The sequence below is a fragment of the Bubalus bubalis genome, chromosome 7 (genome assembly GCF_019923935.1).
Source record: "Bubalus bubalis isolate 160015118507 breed Murrah chromosome 7, NDDB_SH_1, whole genome shotgun sequence".
NCBI lineage: Eukaryota > Metazoa > Chordata > Mammalia > Artiodactyla > Bovidae > Bubalus > Bubalus bubalis.
This window is the reverse complement of record NC_059163.1, coordinates 19,422,215-19,441,506: the sequence shown is the minus strand read 5'-3', so window position 1 is coordinate 19,441,506 and position 19,292 is coordinate 19,422,215. Positions and strand designations below refer to the sequence as shown.

At 43.2% G+C, this 19,292-nt stretch overlaps 1 protein-coding gene across 2 annotated transcripts in view; it reads right to left on the bottom strand.

The window, feature by feature from the left end:
- Positions 1-19,292, bottom strand: part of HPSE (heparanase) — a 54,284-nt gene that overhangs the window by 15,940 nt on the left and 19,052 nt on the right. The window contains exons 2-4 of one of the 2 annotated variants that reach the window (XM_025289791.2): positions 13,551-13,696; positions 10,893-11,018; positions 1,653-1,826 (exon numbers count right to left, since the gene is read on the bottom strand). In XM_025289791.2, the coding sequence (XP_025145576.2) occupies positions 1,653-1,826; positions 10,893-11,018; positions 13,551-13,696 (446 nt within the window). The remainder of the gene's footprint in view (positions 1-1,652; positions 1,827-10,892; positions 11,019-13,550; positions 13,697-19,292) is intronic. The other variant, XM_044945708.1, reaches the window with a different exon arrangement.

Below are 19,292 nucleotides of genomic sequence, written 5' to 3'. Positions count from 1 at the left end.
TCGCTGTTTTATCTTGCCCTGAAGAGCAGAAGGACTTGGGGATGGGTAGGGTAGAAAAGTTGGGAGGCAGGGATGTACAGAGACAGGTAAGGATGGTTCGCATAGTTGCTGCAGGAAGCCTGGGTATGGTTGCCTCTATCCTTCCATTCTGCCTCAGTGCTTCACCTTATTAGTTATCCTTAGCCACTGAGCCCCAAAATCTGTGGCTAGACTTTATCATAACACATGCCACTATAGATATGTATCACTTCTTTGCTTGCTTTCTGATAGGTCTGGCTCCTTACCTCCAGAACAGAAGTCTCAAGAGAGCAATGACCTCGTTCTAGAGCCAGACTGCCTGGGTTCAAATCCTAACTCCTCTAAGCTTTCTCTAATTCATAATTGCCTAGCATTATAAGTAAAGAATCTGCCTACAATGTAGGAGACAGGAGACATGGGTTCAATCCCCGGGTTGAGAAGATCCCCTTGAGGTGGAAATGGCAACCCACTCCAGTATTCTTGTCTGGAGAATCCCATGGACAGAGGAGCCTGGTGGGCTACAGTCCATGGGGTCACAAAGAATTGGATATGATTGAGCAACTAAGCACAGATGTATGCACACAGCTATATATTTAGCTAATGTTTTTTGTGCCTCTTTGGTCATCTATGAAATGAAGGTCAAAACTGTATTCACCATCTCACTTTCCATTTTCTGTTCAGTTCCATTAGCTGATGTATAGACAAAGCACTGCAAATGCTTCAATGAATGTGGCTAATTAGCACTTTGAAAGTGAAAGCGTCAGTCACTCAGTTGTGTCTGACTCTGCAACCCCATGGATTGTACCCGCCAAGCTCCTCTGTCCATGGAATTCTCCAGGCAAGTATATTAGAGTGAGTTGCTATTTCCTTCTCCAGAGGATCTTCCCCACCCAGATATTGAACCCGGGCCTCCTGCATTGCAGGCAGAATTCTTTACCATCTTAGCCACCAGAGAAGACCCACTTTAATTAGAATTTATAAGTTTCTTGCAAAAAAAGAATGAAGAAGGAGACACTCAAGAGCTTGACCCAGAGGGGAGTCTGTCCTGGAACTTCTAGTGTGAACCTATGATGAATGTCAGGATGGGGTTGCCAAGATTAAATAACAAGCGGAGAACAGAGGAAGGGATGGAAAGGTAGAAGCAAACTACTTGAGTCCAACCTGCCAAGCGACCTGCCAAGTGACCCTAAAGATCTCAAAGGAATCAGTGAGCTGTGCGTGCATGCTAAGTTTCTTCAGTCGTGTCCAACTCTTTGTGACCCCATGGACTGTAGCCTGCCAGGCTGCTCTGTGCATAGGATTCTCCAAGCAAGAATACTGGAGTGGGTTGTCATTTCCTCCTCCAGGGGATATTCCCAACCCAGGGATTGAACCCTCATCTCTTACAATCTCTTGCTCCCTCAGGCAAGGGATCTGTGGAAGTGCTCAAATGTAAACTGGGATGAGCAATAACATCTGGGCTACGTAAGGAGTTTTCTGCCACAATTCCAAACTTACACCATTGAGCATTTATACAAATACTCCAAGACAAGAGTCATATTTACTATTATTAAAAAGGTCATAAATAGGGACAAATAATGCCAAAGGGGAATCTCCTAATTATTGAAATGTTTCTGGAGGTGGGAGGCACTTACCGTTGCCTAGTTCCCAAGAAATGTTATAATTCTTGGAAGAGCAGTAGTCCAGGAGTAACTGAGCGTTGGAGCTGTCCCAGTGCATATCTGTGGTTCGTAGTAATGCATTTAGACCAAAGATCAAGTTCAGTCCTGAGCAATTGGCAAAAGTGTACAGCATATCCACTGAGTGTTCTAAAAGAAAAATGTTGCCATTTCATGGTTAGGTCGGCACCTGAATGTCAAAGTGATGAAGGCTTCCAGATTTGCTCCTCGTAATGAATTACTATTTCTGTAGTTAAATGGAAGGAATTCTAGTCCTAATGAGTGCTTATAATTATGAATAAGAGTCCAAAAAATTGGACTAAAAAAAAAAGCCAATGTGACTTTGTTTGTTTTAGCTGCTGAATCAAGTCCATGGAAGGTACCAGAGGCTTTGGTCTGACACTTGGGTTTTGCTCAAGTGATCTCAGCTGAACTGGGGAAACTCTGTGCTCAGCACGCACAGGCCAGACTTTTCATTAGTCAACACAGATCCCACTCCTCATAACCTAAAAATCTCTACTCACAAACTCAGTCACAAAATAACTTGGTAATTTTGATTAGCTTTTTAAAACATTATTTGAAAAAATCATGTATATAATGTATTAATCCAAAATATTAACAAATGGAATTTTACATTTAAAAAACTGGTTTAGGGCTCTAGGGACGTGGTTTCCAAACTCAGTGCCAAGGTAGCCTTTCATTGTTGTTCAGTCGCTAAGTCGTGTCTGACTCTTTGTGACCCCATGAAGTGCAGCGTGCCAGGCTCATCTGTCCTCCACTATCTCCTGGAGTTTGCACAGATTCATGTCCATTGAGTCGGTGATGCTCTCTAACCACCTCAGCCTCTTTTGTCCACTTTTCCTTTGGCCTTAAGGCACCCTGAGGAGTGAATTTTCTGGGACAGTTTAGAAGATAAATATACAGGACATCTGACATCAGTTAAATTTGAACTTCAGATAAATAATGAATAGTTTTTAGTGTATGTCAGAAAGCTGAGCCCCGAAGAATTGATGCTTTTGAACTGTGGTGTTGGAGAAGACTCTTGAGAGTCCCTGGACTGCAAGGAGATCCAACCAGTCCATTCTGAAGGAGATCAGCCCTGGGATTTCTTTGGAGGGAATGATGCTGAAGCTGAAACTCCAGTACTTTGGCCACCTCATGCGAAGAGTTGACTCATTGGAAAAGACTCTGGTGCTGGGAGGGATTGGGGGCAGGAGGAGAAGGGGACGACAGAGGATGAGATGGCTGGATGGCATCACTGACTTGATGGATGTGAGTCTGAGTGAACTCCGGGAGTTGGTGATGGACAGGGAGGCCTGGCGTGCTGTGGTTCATGGGGTCGCAAAGAGTCGGACACGACTGAGTGACTGAACTGAACTAACTGAAATACAATATTTGAGAAAAACCTGCAGTAAAGAACTGATTGTTTATTTGAAATTAAAATTTAACCAGGCAACTCGACTTACAAGGGTACTGCAGGATCTTTTAAATTTGCAAGGGAACACATCAACATCTGTTGGACATGATGAAAACTATTACTATTAGGTTGTTCGGACCTAACAGTTTAATTGAAAACTTTTAGGCATTTCTTTTGGGCTAGATGTGATGTGAAAAAAAAATTACGGAGTCACTAAGGGATTATTAAAGCTTTGGAACTTTTGAACTCAGTTTTTAAACCATTAGCTAGCCTCTAACCTCTTTCTGAGAGTGGCAACCGTGTATTTATTTTATTTACTTATTTGTTTGTTTGTTTGTTTGTTTGTTTTGGCTGTGCTGGGTCTTTGTTGCTGCGCGGGCTGTTCTCTAGCTGAGGACAGCGGTGGCCACTCTCTAGCTGTGGTGAACTGGCTTCTCACTGTGGTACCTTCTCTTGTTGTGGAGCTCGGGCTGTAGAGAACTGACTCAGCAGTTGGTGCACGTGGACTTAGTTGCCCCGTGGCATGTGGAATCTTCCCAGACCAGGGATTGAATTCTGTGTCTCCCACCTTGGCAGGCAGATTCTTTATCATTAATCCACCAGGGAAGCCTGGCAACAATTTTTGAGTATCATCTTTAAATCAGTTAGTATCTGCAAAAATCTGGTGATCTTAATGTATATTTATTATCTATTAAACAGAAATTCACTCCTTTAGTTCATTTTCCTTTTTTAAAATTTCTATCTTTTCTGGCCATGTCCTGTGGGTTCCCTGACTAGGGATTGAACCTATACCTCTATATTGGGAGCTTGGACTCTTAACCATTAGACTACCAGGGAAGTCCCTCCCCTAGTTTTAAAAGAGGTTTTGACTTGGTTTTGTTTCTGAGTCTTCAGCCTGAACTACTTGGGTTTCCATAGCAGCAAAACCATAGATTTAATACTGCCCATAATAGCTGAGGAGCGGTAATAACACTAGCAAGCTATTTTTGGTGTTTTTGATATTTGCTCTGTCACCCACTTCCACAAAACTACTGCCTATCATCAAGGACTTACAGACATCGGGGGCTGAAAAGCTCTCTGAGTCTTGCAGCTTCTTCCTGGGCTCTTAGGGCTGCAGTGGAGGACAGCGTGGGCCTTTATGGCCTTTATGGAGTCCTCCCCAAGTGTGGCAACATCTATGAGCTTCTTAGATACTTATTCCTACAATGAGTTGGTCCCATCCTCATTTTTCTATGAGGAAACTGACACCCAAAGAAATAAAGAGCTTTGCCCAATATCACAGAGCTATTTGGTGATAGTGCCATATTACTAGAGCCTGTTATAAAGGCCCTCTGACTGGCATGGTCACAGCTGTATTCTACACATCTGTAGCAAATCAAGTTGAGAACGTGTCCTCAGTCAAGAATCAGATATCTGAGTTTGGGCCTTACCGTCCCACTTACAGACTGAATCATCAGCGATGACCCTTCATCCTGCATGAGCCTCAGGTACTGATCGACAGACCTGGAACTAGTACCATCATCCATCTACCTCACAGAACCAAGTTGAAATAGCACATGGGAAAACTCTTTGTAAACCACAGAAAACTCTTATAGATGTAAAGTACTGTTATCCCCTAGAACCACAACAAAGCTTATAGAATTTTCAAGAAACCTAGAATGTTTACATTTTCGAGTATTTATTCAGTTCATACCTTACTCTTCCTCTATCTCCTCATTTTTCCAAATACACTTTAAGTAGCTTCAAATTCTATAGCAGTAACATCTCCTAGGATAAAGGCTGTATCTTACAGAGTTCAAATCCACTCTTGACCAATAAAACGGCAGGACTTCTCTGCTGCTCCATTGGTTAAGAATCTGCCTGCCAATGCAGGAGAAACAGGTTCCATCCCTGGTCAGGCAAGATGCCACACTTTTGAGTACACTATTGAGTCTGTACTCTAGAGCCTGTGAGCCTGGACTACCGAGCCCCTACATCTCAAGTGCTGTAGCCCTCGTACCTAGAGACTGTGCTCCCCGACAAAAGAAACCTCTGCAATGAGAAGCCCTGGCACTGCAACTAGAGAAAGCCCTAGTCGAGTGACAAAGACACAGTGCAGCCAAAAATAATTAAATAAAAAACCCCACCAAGTGGCGGGGTAGGGGTGGGGGTGAGAGGGTTGTGGGGGATGGGGTGAATTAAGAGATTGAAATTGACATACAGACACTATTGATACTTTGTATAACATAGATAACTAATGAGAAAATATTGTATAGCTCAGGGAATTCGACCCAGTGCTCTATGGTGACCTAGATGGGAAGGAAATCCAAAAAAGAAGGGATATATGTATACGCATAGCTGAGTCACTTTGCTGTACAGCAGAAACTAACACGTTGCAAAGCAACTACACTTCAATAAAAATTAATTTTAAAAATAAAATAAAACTCGCCCAACCTATTCCCTCCTCAAGATAAGAATAAGAAAACTCATAGTTAATTATCCAATTCCCAGTCATTATCCAGTCTCTTATCGTCTGAGAAGGTGGAAAACTCCCCGGGACCAAGATAATCTAACTGAACCATTAAACATAGGCACTGACTATTGTACCATTTCCATTTATGTAAGTGTGTCCAGCATCCAGTCTGGGAGTGGAACAATGAGGAAGGAAGGTGGAGAAGAAAGAGAGAAAAAAAATAGCTCATTAAATATGATTATTTTAATAAAGGAATCCTCCTTTCTGCAGTCACACCCAAAATCACACCTGTAACACTGCTTCCTTTTCCTGCCCGGACAGATTTACAATGTGAGTTTATATTCTCATGACAAATGTTGTTGTCATGTTCTCCTTAAGTGAAACACAGCATCTGATGTGTCCTGTAATTAGAAAACTTACCTAGAGCTTCTAGGACCCATGTTTCAAAGGGACAGGCCATCAACTAAGCAAAGAACAAAATAGACTTTTGCTACCTCTTCCATCATATGATACCACTCTCAGTTACTCAGAAATTACCAGCCTTGGCCATGGATGCAGAACCACGTGTCGCAACATCTATGAGCTTCTTAGATACTTATTCCTGCAATGAGTTGGTGCCCAGACCAAATGCAGTAAATTTTATATCTATATGTTTTTAAGACATGCAGAATAAAATAGAAATTTTTAACTCAGAAGTCAAAATATTTGCAAACACAATTAACTATCTGTAGTATTTGTCATACACTGTAGCATTGCCCACAGGCTGGCTGGGATTATACTGACCCAGCAACACAGTTAGTGAAAGAAGGGCTTTCCCCTGGTGTAGAAACTAGACAGGTCCAAGTTCCAGAGGCAGGGAAAAGATGTTGAAAACCTACCATCTTGGTTCTAAAAAGATCATGCGAGGCAGCAAACACTTTTAAGGAAAAATTTAAGGTAAATTGGAATATGTTTAAGATGATCAAGAAAAAATGTGTGACTCTATATGCCTAATACCATGGCATCTTCTCCTAGCAGGCCTATATCAGATGATTTATTACAAATGAGACCTTACTGCTGTGGGCCTCTTGGATTTCTGTCATTCTTTTAATGGGATCTGAGAAGGCCCTGTTATGCCAAATTTTGTTCAACCATGGATCATATTATTGTATTTAATTTTTTTTAATATATTTTAATGTTTGGTCACACCATGTGGCAGGTGGGATCTTGCTTTTCCAACCAGGGATCAAACCAATACTCCCTCCATTGGAAGTACAGAATCTTCACTACTGGACTGTCAGGGAAGTCCCATAGATCATATCAGTAAAGGATTAGAGTATTTCCCACACAGCCCTCTGCTTGAAAATGCAAAAAATAATTTAGAGGACAACATTTTCTATTAGCATATAACCTATTTTCTGATTTCTTACATGTTACTTTCCTCCTGTACCTTATACATTAAAAATATTTTTAAAAATTCATTGGATACACTGGAATTCAGATAGTTTATAGTAAAATCTTATAAAGAAATAATTTAATGCCAAAAATATACTCTTAGAAATGTTGACTAGCCCAATTTAACTTCAGTTCGGTTCAGTTCAGTCGCTCAGTCACGTCCGACTCTTTGAGACCCCATGAACGGCAGCACGCCAGGCCTCCCTGTCCATCACCAACTCCTGAAGTCCACCCAAACCCATGTCCATCGAGTCAGTGATGCCATCCAACTATCTCATCCTCTGTCGTCCCCTTCTCCTCCTGCCTTCAATCTTTCCCAACATCAGGGTCTTTTCCAATGAGTCAACTCTTCGCATGAGGTGGCCAAAGTATTGGAGTTTCAGCTTCAACATCAGTTCTTCCAATGAACACCCAGGACTGATCTCCTTCAGAATGGACTGGTTGGATCTCCTTGCAGTCCAAGGGGCTCTGAAGAGTCTTCTCCAACACCACAGTTCAAAAGCATCAATTCTTCAGCGCTCAGCTTTCTTCACAGTCCAACTCTCACATCCATACATGACTACTGGAAAAACCATAGCCTTGACTAGATGGACCTTTGTTGGCAAAGTAATGTCTCTGCTTTTTAATATGCTGTCTAGGTTGGTCATAACTTTCCTTCTAAGGAGTAAACATATTTTAATTTCATGGCTGCAATCACCATTGCAGTGATTTTGGAGCCCAGAAAAATAAAGTCAGCCACTGTTTCCACTGTTTCCCCATCTATTTCCCATGAAGCGATGTGACCGGATACCATGATCTTAGTTTTCTCAATGTTGAGCTTTAAGCCAACTTTTTCACTCTCTTCTTTCACTTTCATCAAGAGGCTCTTTAGTTATTCTTCACTTTCTGCCAGAAGAGTGGTGTCATCTGCATATCTGAGGTTATTGATATTTCTCCCAGCAGCCTTGATTCCAGCTTGTGCTTCCTCCAGTCCAGCGTTTCTCATGATGTACACTGCATAGAAGTTAAATAAGTAGGGAGACAATATACAGCCTCAACGTACTCCTTTTCCTATTTGGAACCAGTCTGTTGTTCCATGTCCAGTTCTAACTGCTGCTTCCTGACCTGCATATAGGTTTCTCAAGAGGCAGGTTAGGTGGTCTGGTATTCCCATCTCTTTCAGAATTTTCCACAGTTTATTGTGATCCACACAGTCAAAGGCTTTGGCATAGTCAATAAAGCAGAAATAGATGTTTTTCTAGAACTCTCTTGCTTTCTTGATGATCCAGTGGATGTTGGCAATTTGATCTTTGGTTCCTCTGCCTTTTCTAAAACCAGCTTGAACTCCTGGAAGTTCATGGTTCACGTATTGCTGAAGCCTGGCTTGGAGAATTTTGAGCATTAGTTTACTAGCATGTGAGATGAGTACAATTGGGCCATAGTTTGAGCATTCTTTGGCATTGCCTTTCTTTGGGATTGGAATGAAAACTGACCTTTTCCAGTCCTGTGGCCACTGCTGAGTTTTCCAAATTTGGTGACATATTGAGTGCAGCACTTTCACAGCATCATCTTTCAGGATTTGAAACAGCTCAACTGGAATTCCATCACCTCTACTAGCTTTGTTCATAGTGATGCTTCCTAAGGCCCACTTCACTTCACATTCCAGGATGTCTGGCTCTAGATGAGTGATCACACCATCATGATTATCTTGGTCGTGAAGATCTTTTTTGTACAGTTCTTCTGTATATTCTTGCCACCTCTTCTTAATATCTTCTGCATCTGTTAGGTCCCTACCATTTCTGTCCTTTTTTGAGCCCATCTTTGCATGAAATATTCCCTTGGTATCTCTAATTTTCTTGAAGAGATCTCTAGTCTTTCCCATTCTGTTGTTTTCCTCTATTTCTTTGCATTGATTGCTGAGAAAGGCTTTCTTATCTCTCCTTGCTATTCTTTGGAACTCTGCATTCAAATGGGTATATCTTTTCTTTTCTCCTTTGCTTTTTGCTTCTCTTCTTTTCACAGCTATTTGTAAGGCCTCCTCAGACAGCCATTTTGCTTTTTCGCATTTCTTTTTCTTGGGGATGGTCTTGATTCCTGTCTCCTATACAATGTCACGAACCTCATCCCTAGTTCATCAGGTTCTCTGTCTATCAGATCTAGTCCCTTAAATCTATTTCTCACTTCCACTATATAGTCATAAGGGATTTGATTTAGGTCATTCCTGAATGGTCTAGTGGTTTTCTCCACTTTCTTCAATTTAAGTCTGAATTTGGCAATAAGGTGTTCATGATCTGAGCCACAGTCAGCTCCCGGTCTTGTTTTTGCTGACTGTATAGAGTGTCTCTATCTTTGGCTGCAAAGAATATAATCAATCTGATTTTAGTGTCGACCATCTGGTGATGCCCATGTGTAGCATCTTCTCAAGATCATTTATTTTTCAGAAGTCAAAAGAAGATAGTTGTAGAGTATCTACACAGGACATTTTCTTAACTGAGATCTCGGGCAACATCATCCCTTAGTTGGGTATAAAGCATCAACTTTCAGATAAAAGTATATTTCACAGTTAGATAAGGATTGCTTGTTTGTTTTAGAGACCTGTGTAACAACATCAGGTGGCAGAGTGGTAAAGAATCTGCCTGCCAGTGTAGGAGATGCCAGAGACATGTGTTTGATTCCTGGGTTGGGAAGATGCCCTGGTTTAGGAATGACAACCTGCTCCAGTATTCTTACCTGGAGAATTCCACAGATGGAGGAGCCTGGCAGGCTACAGTCCATGCAGTTGCAAAGAGCCAGACACGACTGAGCACAGAGCACACCCACAGACACACGTGACAACATCATCCTGTTTAAACACTGGAAAACTGTTTCCATGAATGGAAATAAATTCCTGGCTAGCTGAGCTAGTCTTATGTTTTCAAAGCCATGCAGGAGGGAAAATGAGAAAGCTGCCCTGCCAGGGATACACAGTTCATCACAGGGGCTGCTTCTGAGAGGGGAAACAGAATGGACAAAGAGGTGTGAATGATTTCACATTTCACTCTTCCCACTTTTGTATTTTACTTTTTCTCAAGAGATGTATTCATGTCTTCCTTGACTTCCTAATTCTTCAGAGCAGTTAAGGTCATTATTAGCTTGTGAATGAATGATTCTTTTTAAAAATTGTTATTGTTTTACAATGTTGTGTTAATTTCTGCTGTACGGCAAAGTGAATCAGCTGTATGTATCCATATACTCCCTCTTTCTTGAATTTCCTTCCCATTTAGGTCACTACAGAGCTGAGTAGAGTTCCCTGAGCTATACAGTAGGTTCTCATTAGTTATCTATTTCAAAAAACAATATGCGTATGTGCGTGCATGGTATATTGCTTTAGTTGTGACCAACTCTTTGCGACTCTATGGTCTACAGCCCACCAGGATCCTCTGTCCATGGGATTCTCCAGGCAAGAGCACTGGAGTGGGTTGCCATGCTCTCCTCCAGGGGATCTTCCAGACCCAGGGATTGAACCTGAGTCTCTTATGTCTCCTGCATGGCAGACATGTTTTTTTACCACTATCACCACCTGGGAAGCCTAGAAAAATGGTATAGATGATCTCATTTGCAAAGCAGAAATTGAGGTACAGATGTAGAGAACAAATGTATGGAGAGCAAGAGGGGAAAGCTGGGGGTGCGGTGGGATGAACTGAGAGATTGGGATTGATATATACACACTATCGATACTATGGATAAAATAGACTGAATGACTCCCTGGCTAGTAGGCAGTCAGGTAAAGAAAACAGAAACTTGGGGTTCAAGAATGTCCACTAACTCTTGCTAACATTTGAGGATTATACAGCTTTCCATGACTGCTATAGGGCCTCTTAAATCTTAGTCCAAGTCCAAGCCATCCAAACATTTCAGGGGCTGGGACACCAGCAGGGTGCCTTTCATTTCTTACTTGAGTAGGTACTGTTTGTGAACTTTTTCTGATACTGTTCTCTGAGCAGCACTTGCTCCTGGAAGGGCCATTCCAACCTCAGCTTCTCCTCCACATCAGAAGGGATGGATCCGGATTTGCAAATATCTGCAAATGAAATGAATAATTCAGAGAATCTACTTTTACAATGATAAGGTTGAAATCCCATATGCTTATTTACCTAGCTATATATGTGAACTAAAGCAGGATAGCTGAGTTTCTGGTTTTGGGGTCTAAGATCAGAGAAAGATGTATTCTGTTATATATGTCAAATTTGCTGCTTGACCAATCACCACCAAAAAAAAAAAGCAAAAAACAAAAAAAAACAGCCAAAGGGCATGTTTCCTAAGAAACACCACACGTATACTGGACACAGATACACTGCACATAACTTCAAGTTATTTAGCAATTCAGGAGGCTCCTCTGAAACTTGAAATTACTAGAGAACCCCCCTGGAAGACAAAACATTGTTCAGTTCTCTTAAAGTTCACTTTCAAAATACATAGCAATTTGCTTTGCATGGACTATATCTTCTTTGTGGCAATCTCCTCTTGCCAAAATGATTGGACAGGGAATGCTGACTTATATTCCTTCATATCTGGTATCATCAAAGCTCCCGAGACCACAGCGCGTGTACTTGGACAAATCCACCCCATCTTGTCTGGCAGGACAGTACTTGTCACACTTCTTTATCACAAGGCAGCACGGCTGCCAGGCTCAGGCTGCCAGGACTGGCTGGCCCCCCGTGACTTCCTTTCTCAGAAGCTTCAGTCTGGCTTCCTGACAGCGGGTGCCTCATCCACCCTGTGTTCATAAAAAGGATGTTTCAGAAAGTGTTGGTCGCTTAGTCAGGTCTGACACTGTGACCCCATGGACTGTAGCCCACCAGGCTCCTTGGTCCAAGGAATTCTCCAGGCAAGAATACTGGAGTGGGTTGTTTAGTCACTAAGTCATGTCCAACTCTTAGAGACTCCATGGACTGCAGCATGCCAGGCTTCCCTATCCTTCCCCATCTCCGGGAGCTTGCTCAAACTCATGTCCATTGAGTCAGTGATGCCATCCAACCATTTTGCCCTCTGTTGTCCCCTTCTCCTCCTCCCTTTAATCTTTATACCTACCATAGTTTGGCCTCAGGCTGAACTACAGGGAAGGAACACAGCCCCAGCCATTGGCAGAAAATTGGATTCAAGATTTACTGAGCATGGCCCTGCCCATCAGATCAAGACCCAGTTTTCCCCACAGTCAGTCCTTCCCATCAAGAAGTTTCCATAAGCCTCTTATCCTCATCCATCAGAGGGCAGACAGAATGAAAACTACTGGAGTGAGTAGCCATTCCCTTCTCCAGGGGATCTTCTTGACCCAGGGATCAAACCTGGGTCTCCTGCACTGCAGGCAGATTCTTTACAGTCTGAGGCACCAGGGAAGCCCCTAATAAAGGATGTTTCAGAGGCACTGGGATAATCCCAGTGATCCTGTCTCCCCACCAGGATGAAGAAAACTGATGAACGAAAGACAGTCTCCTACGTAAACTTATGAGAACTTCAAAACGCATATGACTGACTGGGGAGAAAGGGCCAGGTCTAAACATACTCCAATGTGTTATTCCAGGAAAACCCTCCTGGCTTTTGTTCATTTTTTCTAATTACTATTCTATCAACTTTGGCCCAGTTACTGATGAACAATTCTAAACACTTCCTAACCACAAAAAAATGTAATATATAAAATAGCAAAATATTGTTCATTAATATATACATAATACATTGTTGTAATTCAGATGTACATGGTAGTTTCAATAATTGTTAACATACTAATTTAACTTCCATTTGATGTCTGCATAGCACTTATGAAAGACACAGGGCAAATCCTTGTGGTGCCTTAGCATATTTCTCAGATGAAGCCCACAGACTCCTAATATTTAGAATCACAAGGAGGAGCTTGCTCAACTTGTAATCTAAGGTTGGTGCCCAGGAATTCAAATATTCAAACTCCCCTGGGTGACTGTGTATAGTCAATAAAGTCTGAGAACCACTGCCCAACAAATCAAGCCTTAAAATCCATTCTTAGACACAGAGCATATCTCCACATCCCTTTATTACACCTTTCATCCACATTTTCTGGAATAAATGAGCTTTGATCAGTGCTGTCTCTTCAGCAGGGAATATTCTCTGTTTTGGTGCATTTCTCCCCACAGGTTCCTCTAGGCAGCTCTGCCCTTTAGCTACAATCTTTGTTCTGTTTACAGCACAATTAACTCTCCTAAGGGCTGCCCTGGTGGCTCAGATGGTAAAGAATTCCCCTGCAATGCTGCAGACCTGGGTTTGATCCCTGAGTCGGGAAGATCCCCTGGAGGGCTGCAGTCAATCGAGTCACAAAGAGCCCAACAAGACTGAGCGAGTAACACTAACTCTCTTAAAGCTGTGTCCAGCACCTTCCCTGTGCCCCCATGTCTCACATTCCTGAGAACATCAAGAGGAGGAAACCTGCCCACTGCTTCCTCCTTTTGTGTAGACATCCCCACAGTTCCACTGGGAGCCCTTCATCTCTTATCAATTGATGATGTGACAAACAGCTCTTCTCTGAGAATGCTCGTGACCGACTCAAGTGAATTCAAATACATGGGTAATCTTTAAAAAACTTCACCCTGGTTGCCTTGAGATAGCCAGTAACTTCTCTCTTCAAAGGCTGGTTCCTTCTTGGGGTCAAAAATGAGAAAGTCTCCCTTGTTGCCACCAAATCTTAGGTATGCAGGAGCCAAACCTCTGGCCAAGGTACGAAGCTTTGAAGAACTGTTATGAAGACAAGCAAGAAATTAAAATTATTTTTTTTTCCCCAAGACAATGACTTCTACACATTGACTCCCTTCTCCCTTGGTGGACCCATTTTCTAACATCTAGCTGCAAGGGCGCTGGAGAGAGAAGTCATTTCACTCTAACGGGGACATGGTCTCAACTGGAATCTTCCTAATTGCAAGGCTGCTCTTCTAGGCATCTGAAAGCAACTGGGAGTGCTGACTCAGCCAAGAGCTTATATTTCAACCTGACTAGCAGGATAGCTTTTAGTGCTTTCAGAGAATTCATAATCTTCTGTGACTGATGGAGGAAAAGACACAAGAGAGTGGAAACTACAGGAAAGATGACTCTGTGTTTCTTTGAAAAATATATTGTCTTCAAAAATTTCTGTTCCCAGAGAAGTTCATAAATAACTTACGAGTCCTTTTCCTCTCCCTCACCAACCTCTACCTCCACCCCAAGGAAAACTATCCTTTTCAATATAAGTCAAATGACTTAGAATGGTGTAAGATTCTAATTCCTATCCAGCAAGGACACTTCCTAGTCAAGCAATTCTAAATGCATATGTCATCAAGCCAAAAATGCTCCTGTTAGATGCTCAGAATAGTACAGAATGTTATAGAACCTAATTCAAATGATTTATAATCCATTCTCTCAGAAAGATGAAGATATCATGAATACTTAGTGAACAATACTAAGAAAACAGAAGACGCAGGTAACAGGAACAAGCTGCCATGTATTTCTGAAGTCTCACATATGGGATCCTGGCCACCATGCTCCCTGGAAAGCTCTTAAAACACATGGGCCTGACGCTGTGTGTTCGCAAAATGGCCCAGTTAATTAGTTTATATGTGGGTTTGTTTCAAATTGGAAAATCATGCCAGAGAACTAATTGCCAATATTTCTTGACATCCTGTTCCCCCTTCCTACAGTTTAGCTTCATTTGGGTTCATAGCAAAGTGGAAACGACTTTCTTCTGAATCCTTACTTGGTCCGAGCTAACATTCCCATTTGTTTTCAAGAGGTTCTGAGGATTTCCTGGCAGATGCCACCATTCCCTGAGTTCTCTGGTGCTGCTGGGGATTTCAATCAATTCCTCATTGATAACATCCCTGAACGAATTTCACTCTGCGCTTCATCTCCTTGTGCCAGGACTCACCGTAGGTTCAGGGACCCTCGAAAATACTTCAACTTCTTTTAAGATGCTCAAGGTGTGGCTTGAGCCTAGAGACTGGGGGCAGGGAGGTGCTGGGAGAGGATAGACTGGCGAGGCAGGCAGGACCATATCATGGATGGCTGGTGAGCTGCCATGTCCTGGAAGGAGTTCCGGTTTATAAGATGGCAGCCATGGGAGGATTTAAAGCAATGAAATGACTGCACCAGACTTTTGTTTTAGAAAAGAATCCCAGGCTGCTGTGTAAATTACTGAATAGAAGGACCAAGACTGTGGTCATGTTAATATTGAAAGAAAGTGATGGACTGAGGTCAGGTAACAAAAGTAGGGATGAAGCGAGGTGAATAAATTCAAGACACAAGTGGAGATAGAAACACTAGTGTGCATGCATGCTCAGTCATGTCTGACCCTGTGACCCCACAGACTATAGTCCACCAGGCTTCTCTGTCCACGGAATTTTCCCAGCAACAATACTGGAGTGGGTTGCCATTTCCTCCTCTGGGGGATCTTCCCCACCCAGGAATTGAAACTACACCTCATGCATTGGCAGGCAGATTCTTTACCACTGAGCTACCTGGGAAACCCAGAAATACTAGCTTGAGTATTTAATGGAATGTTGGAGAAGAATCCAAGATTACTCCTGGGAAGCATCTTGGAAGATGGTAATATCATTTGATGAGATGAAAAATAAATAGGCAATAGACTGGAGACAGGGATGAAGGCAGGCATGGGGCTCAGTGTCGCAAGATACCAGTCGTGCACCAATAACCATTTCCATCAGGCCCCTGGCCATGTGTGTCTGGAGCTCAGAAGACACATAAAGTGGAGGCAAGTCCTCAGTCTAAAAGTCAGTGAATGCTTAGTGTGAACCACTAGTGTGGTTACCTTTTGTGGTTGTTCACTCAGTCATGTCCAACTCTTTGCAACGTCATGGACTGCAGCATACCAGGCTTCTTTGTCCTTCACTATCTCTTGGAGTTTGTTCTAACTCAGGTCGGTCAAGTCAGTGATTCCATCCAACCATCCATCCTCTGTCGTCCCCTTCTCCTCCTGCCTTCAATCTTTCCCAGCATCAGGGTCTTTTCCAATCAGTCACCTCTTTGCATCAGGTAGCCAAAGTTTTGGAGCTTCAGCTTCAGCATCAGTCTTTCCAATGAATATTCAGGACTGATTTCCTTTAGGATTGACTTGTTGGATCTCCTTGCTGTTCAAGGGACTCTCAAGAGTCTTCTCCAGCACCAAAAGCATCAGTTCTCCGGTGCTCATCTTTGGTGCTTTGGCTAGTGTGGTTCCACTAATGTGAACCATTGGTGTGAATTAGTGAACCCCTAGCCCACGGGTAGAGTTGCAGCCCTAAACCTGATACAAGGAACTTCTGCAAAGTCACTTCGGGCTGGCCCCGTCCCACTGCTTTTTGGCCAGGCACTGATACTGGTCCTTGATTTCGATTTTGGTTGTGTGTGGTGAAAGAGGAAGTTCTTTTAGATTTCTGGGGCTGATGTCTGTAAGCAATTGAGATGGGAGAGCAATTGGAATGGCGCTGTCTGGGAAATGAAGGGAACACGAGTGCCGGCAGGAGCTGTGGGGTCTCAAGGCAGGCATCTGTGTACCGCCTGCCTCTGAAGTCGGAGCACCACAGCCTGGCTCCCGGAAGTGGTGGCTGTACCCCCTCAGGTCACTCTCAACCACATTACTCTGCCTTTGTTTTCTTCTGAGCATCCAGCAGTCTCTGAAATTAGCTTTCTATTGCGTTTCCTTGGTTTACTATCTATCCCACCCCCATCTCAAGCTAAGCTCTGTGAAAGGAGGGACTCTGTCTGGATCATCAGAATCTCCTCAGCGCCCAGATGAAACCTAGACAAGTACCTGGTACACAGCTGGTGCTTAATAAAGGTTTGTATTCTTGCCTGGGGAATCCCATGGACTGAGGAGCCTGGTGGGCTACAGCCCATAGGGTTGCAATGAGTTGGACACGACTGAAGCGACTCAGCAAGCACGCCCAAGTGCATGAACAGTCGAGTCCAGCCTGACAACAGGGCATGAGGGGTCAGACATAGACCATTTCCTGAACAAAATTAAAACCCAGTGCTATGACTTCTGCCAAGTAAACAAAATCACATGTTTCAGAATATTGTATCAAGGACCTTTTTGTCTGTCTCCTTTGCAATGGAATCTTTTCTTGTTTTGAGAAACAATATTGATGCTCTCTGACAAAAGCCAGATTTAAAACACCTGCGGGCTTGTCCTAAAAACAAAACTGAACAAAGGTACAGTATTTCTATCACACCCGGAAAAAAGAAAGGAGGAAAATAATTCACCACCACCACCACAATGACATGGAAATAACCAAAGAACACGCGAAAGCTGTGGCAGGTATTGCGTTTCTGGAACAGTTCGTTAGTGGAAAGAAACGTCTGCAGGTATTTTTATTTTACTGTATGTGTAAAAATAAGTTGCTTATCTCTGACACAAAAGCGGAGGTGCGTGGGAGCCACCCTGCACTGGCTGGTACCAGCTTGTGAGAGCCAACTTTTATGTTTTGAGAACCAGTGTTTAACTGTTGGCAGTTTGAAATCAGCCATGGTGGGGGTGTTTAGACTACAGAAATCAGAAAAAAACCCATAAATCAGTCTCCTCTCCCCTCAGAGAGCCAGTTGTGAAACATTGCTTAACACACCACTGCCTGAACAGTAATTCAAGTGATGAGATGAAACCACTCAGGAGATTATGTAAAGTGAAAAAAGAAGGTCTCGGGATTTCCCTGGTGTCCAGTGGCTAAGACTCTGTGCTCCAAATGCAGGGCGCCTGGGTTCAACCCTGAAGAGTTTGCATGCCACAGCTAAAGATACTGCATGCTGCAACTATGACCCGGCACAGCCAAATAAATAAATAAATATAATAAAAAAGAAGGTGAGGGCCTTGGTCAGAAGCCTAGGGAACAGCACCACTGAGACAAGCTCGAGGAAGAGGTGGTGAAGAACCTTAGAGTGGTGGGGGAAACCGCCAGACATGGCAGTGACACCGATCTGAAGGGATGAGAAAGTGTTTCAGTTGTCACTCTTGCCAAATGCTTCTGGGAGACTGAATTGGTTTGCTAGGGCTGTAGTCGCAAAACACCACAAACTGGGTGGCTTAAACAATGGACCTGTGTCATCTTATAGCTCTGGAGGCAAGAAGTCTGAAATCAAGATGTTGGCAAGGCCATGCTCCCCCTGCAGGTGCTGGGGGAGGATCTACTGCAGGCCTTTCTTTCAGCTTCTGAAAGCTTCTCAGAGCAGTATAGCTCCAGGTACACATGGTGTTCTCTGTGTGTGTGTGTCCGTTTCCAAATCCCGCCTTTTTATAAGGTCATCAGTCATACTGAATGGGGCCCTACTCCATTCCAGTATGACCAGTTCTTAACTAATTATGTCTCTGTGTGTGCATGCTTAATTGCTTCAGTTGTGTCTGACTCTTTGTGACCCTACCAGGCTCCTCTGTCCATGGAATTCTCCAGGCAAGAATACTGGAGTAGATAGCCATTTCCTACTCCAGGGGATCGTCCCGACCCAGGGATCCAACCCAGGTCTCCTGCATTGGCAGGTGGGTTCTTTACCACTGCACCATCTGGGAAGCCCAATTGTGTCTGCAATGACATTATTTCCAAAGAAGGTCACAGACTGAGATACCAGGGATGAGGACTTCAACATAGGAACTGTAGGGGGGCCATCCAGACATTCAACCCATAATAGAGACAAGTAAGACAAGGATTGAAAGGTATTTATTGGATTTCTCAATAAATGAAGGTCAGTGATCATATATTGGGCTTCCCTGGTAGCTTAGGTGGTAGAATCTGCTTACAATGTGGGAGACCTGGGTTTGATCCCTGGGTTGGGAAGATCCCCTGGAGAAGGGAATGGCTACCCACTTCAGTATTCTGGCCTGGAGAATTCCATGGACTGTATAAATTCCATGGATCTTATATTAAGTGAAACTTAAAAATGCATTCCAATATACATTAGGTGCAGACAAATACTGCTTGAATCCACCTAGAATAGTCAAAATCATAGAAAGTACATTGGTAGATGCCAGGGGCCAAGGGGGTGGGGTAGATGGGGAGTTACTGTTTAATGGGGACAGAGTTTCAGTGTAGGAAGGTGGAAAATTCAGGAGATGGATGATGGGGAGAGTGGCACAACCACGTGAATATATTTAGTGCCACTGAACTGTGCAGTTAAACATGGTTAAAATTGTTGTTGTTTAGTCACTAAGCTGTGTCTGACTCTTTTTCGACCCCATGGACTGTAGCCCTGAAGGCTCTTCTGTCCATGGGATTTCCCAGGCAAGAATACTGGAGTGGGTTGCCATTTCCTTCTTCAGGGGATCTTCCCAATCCAGGGATCAAACCTGTGTCTCCTGCAGTGACAAGCAGATTTTTTA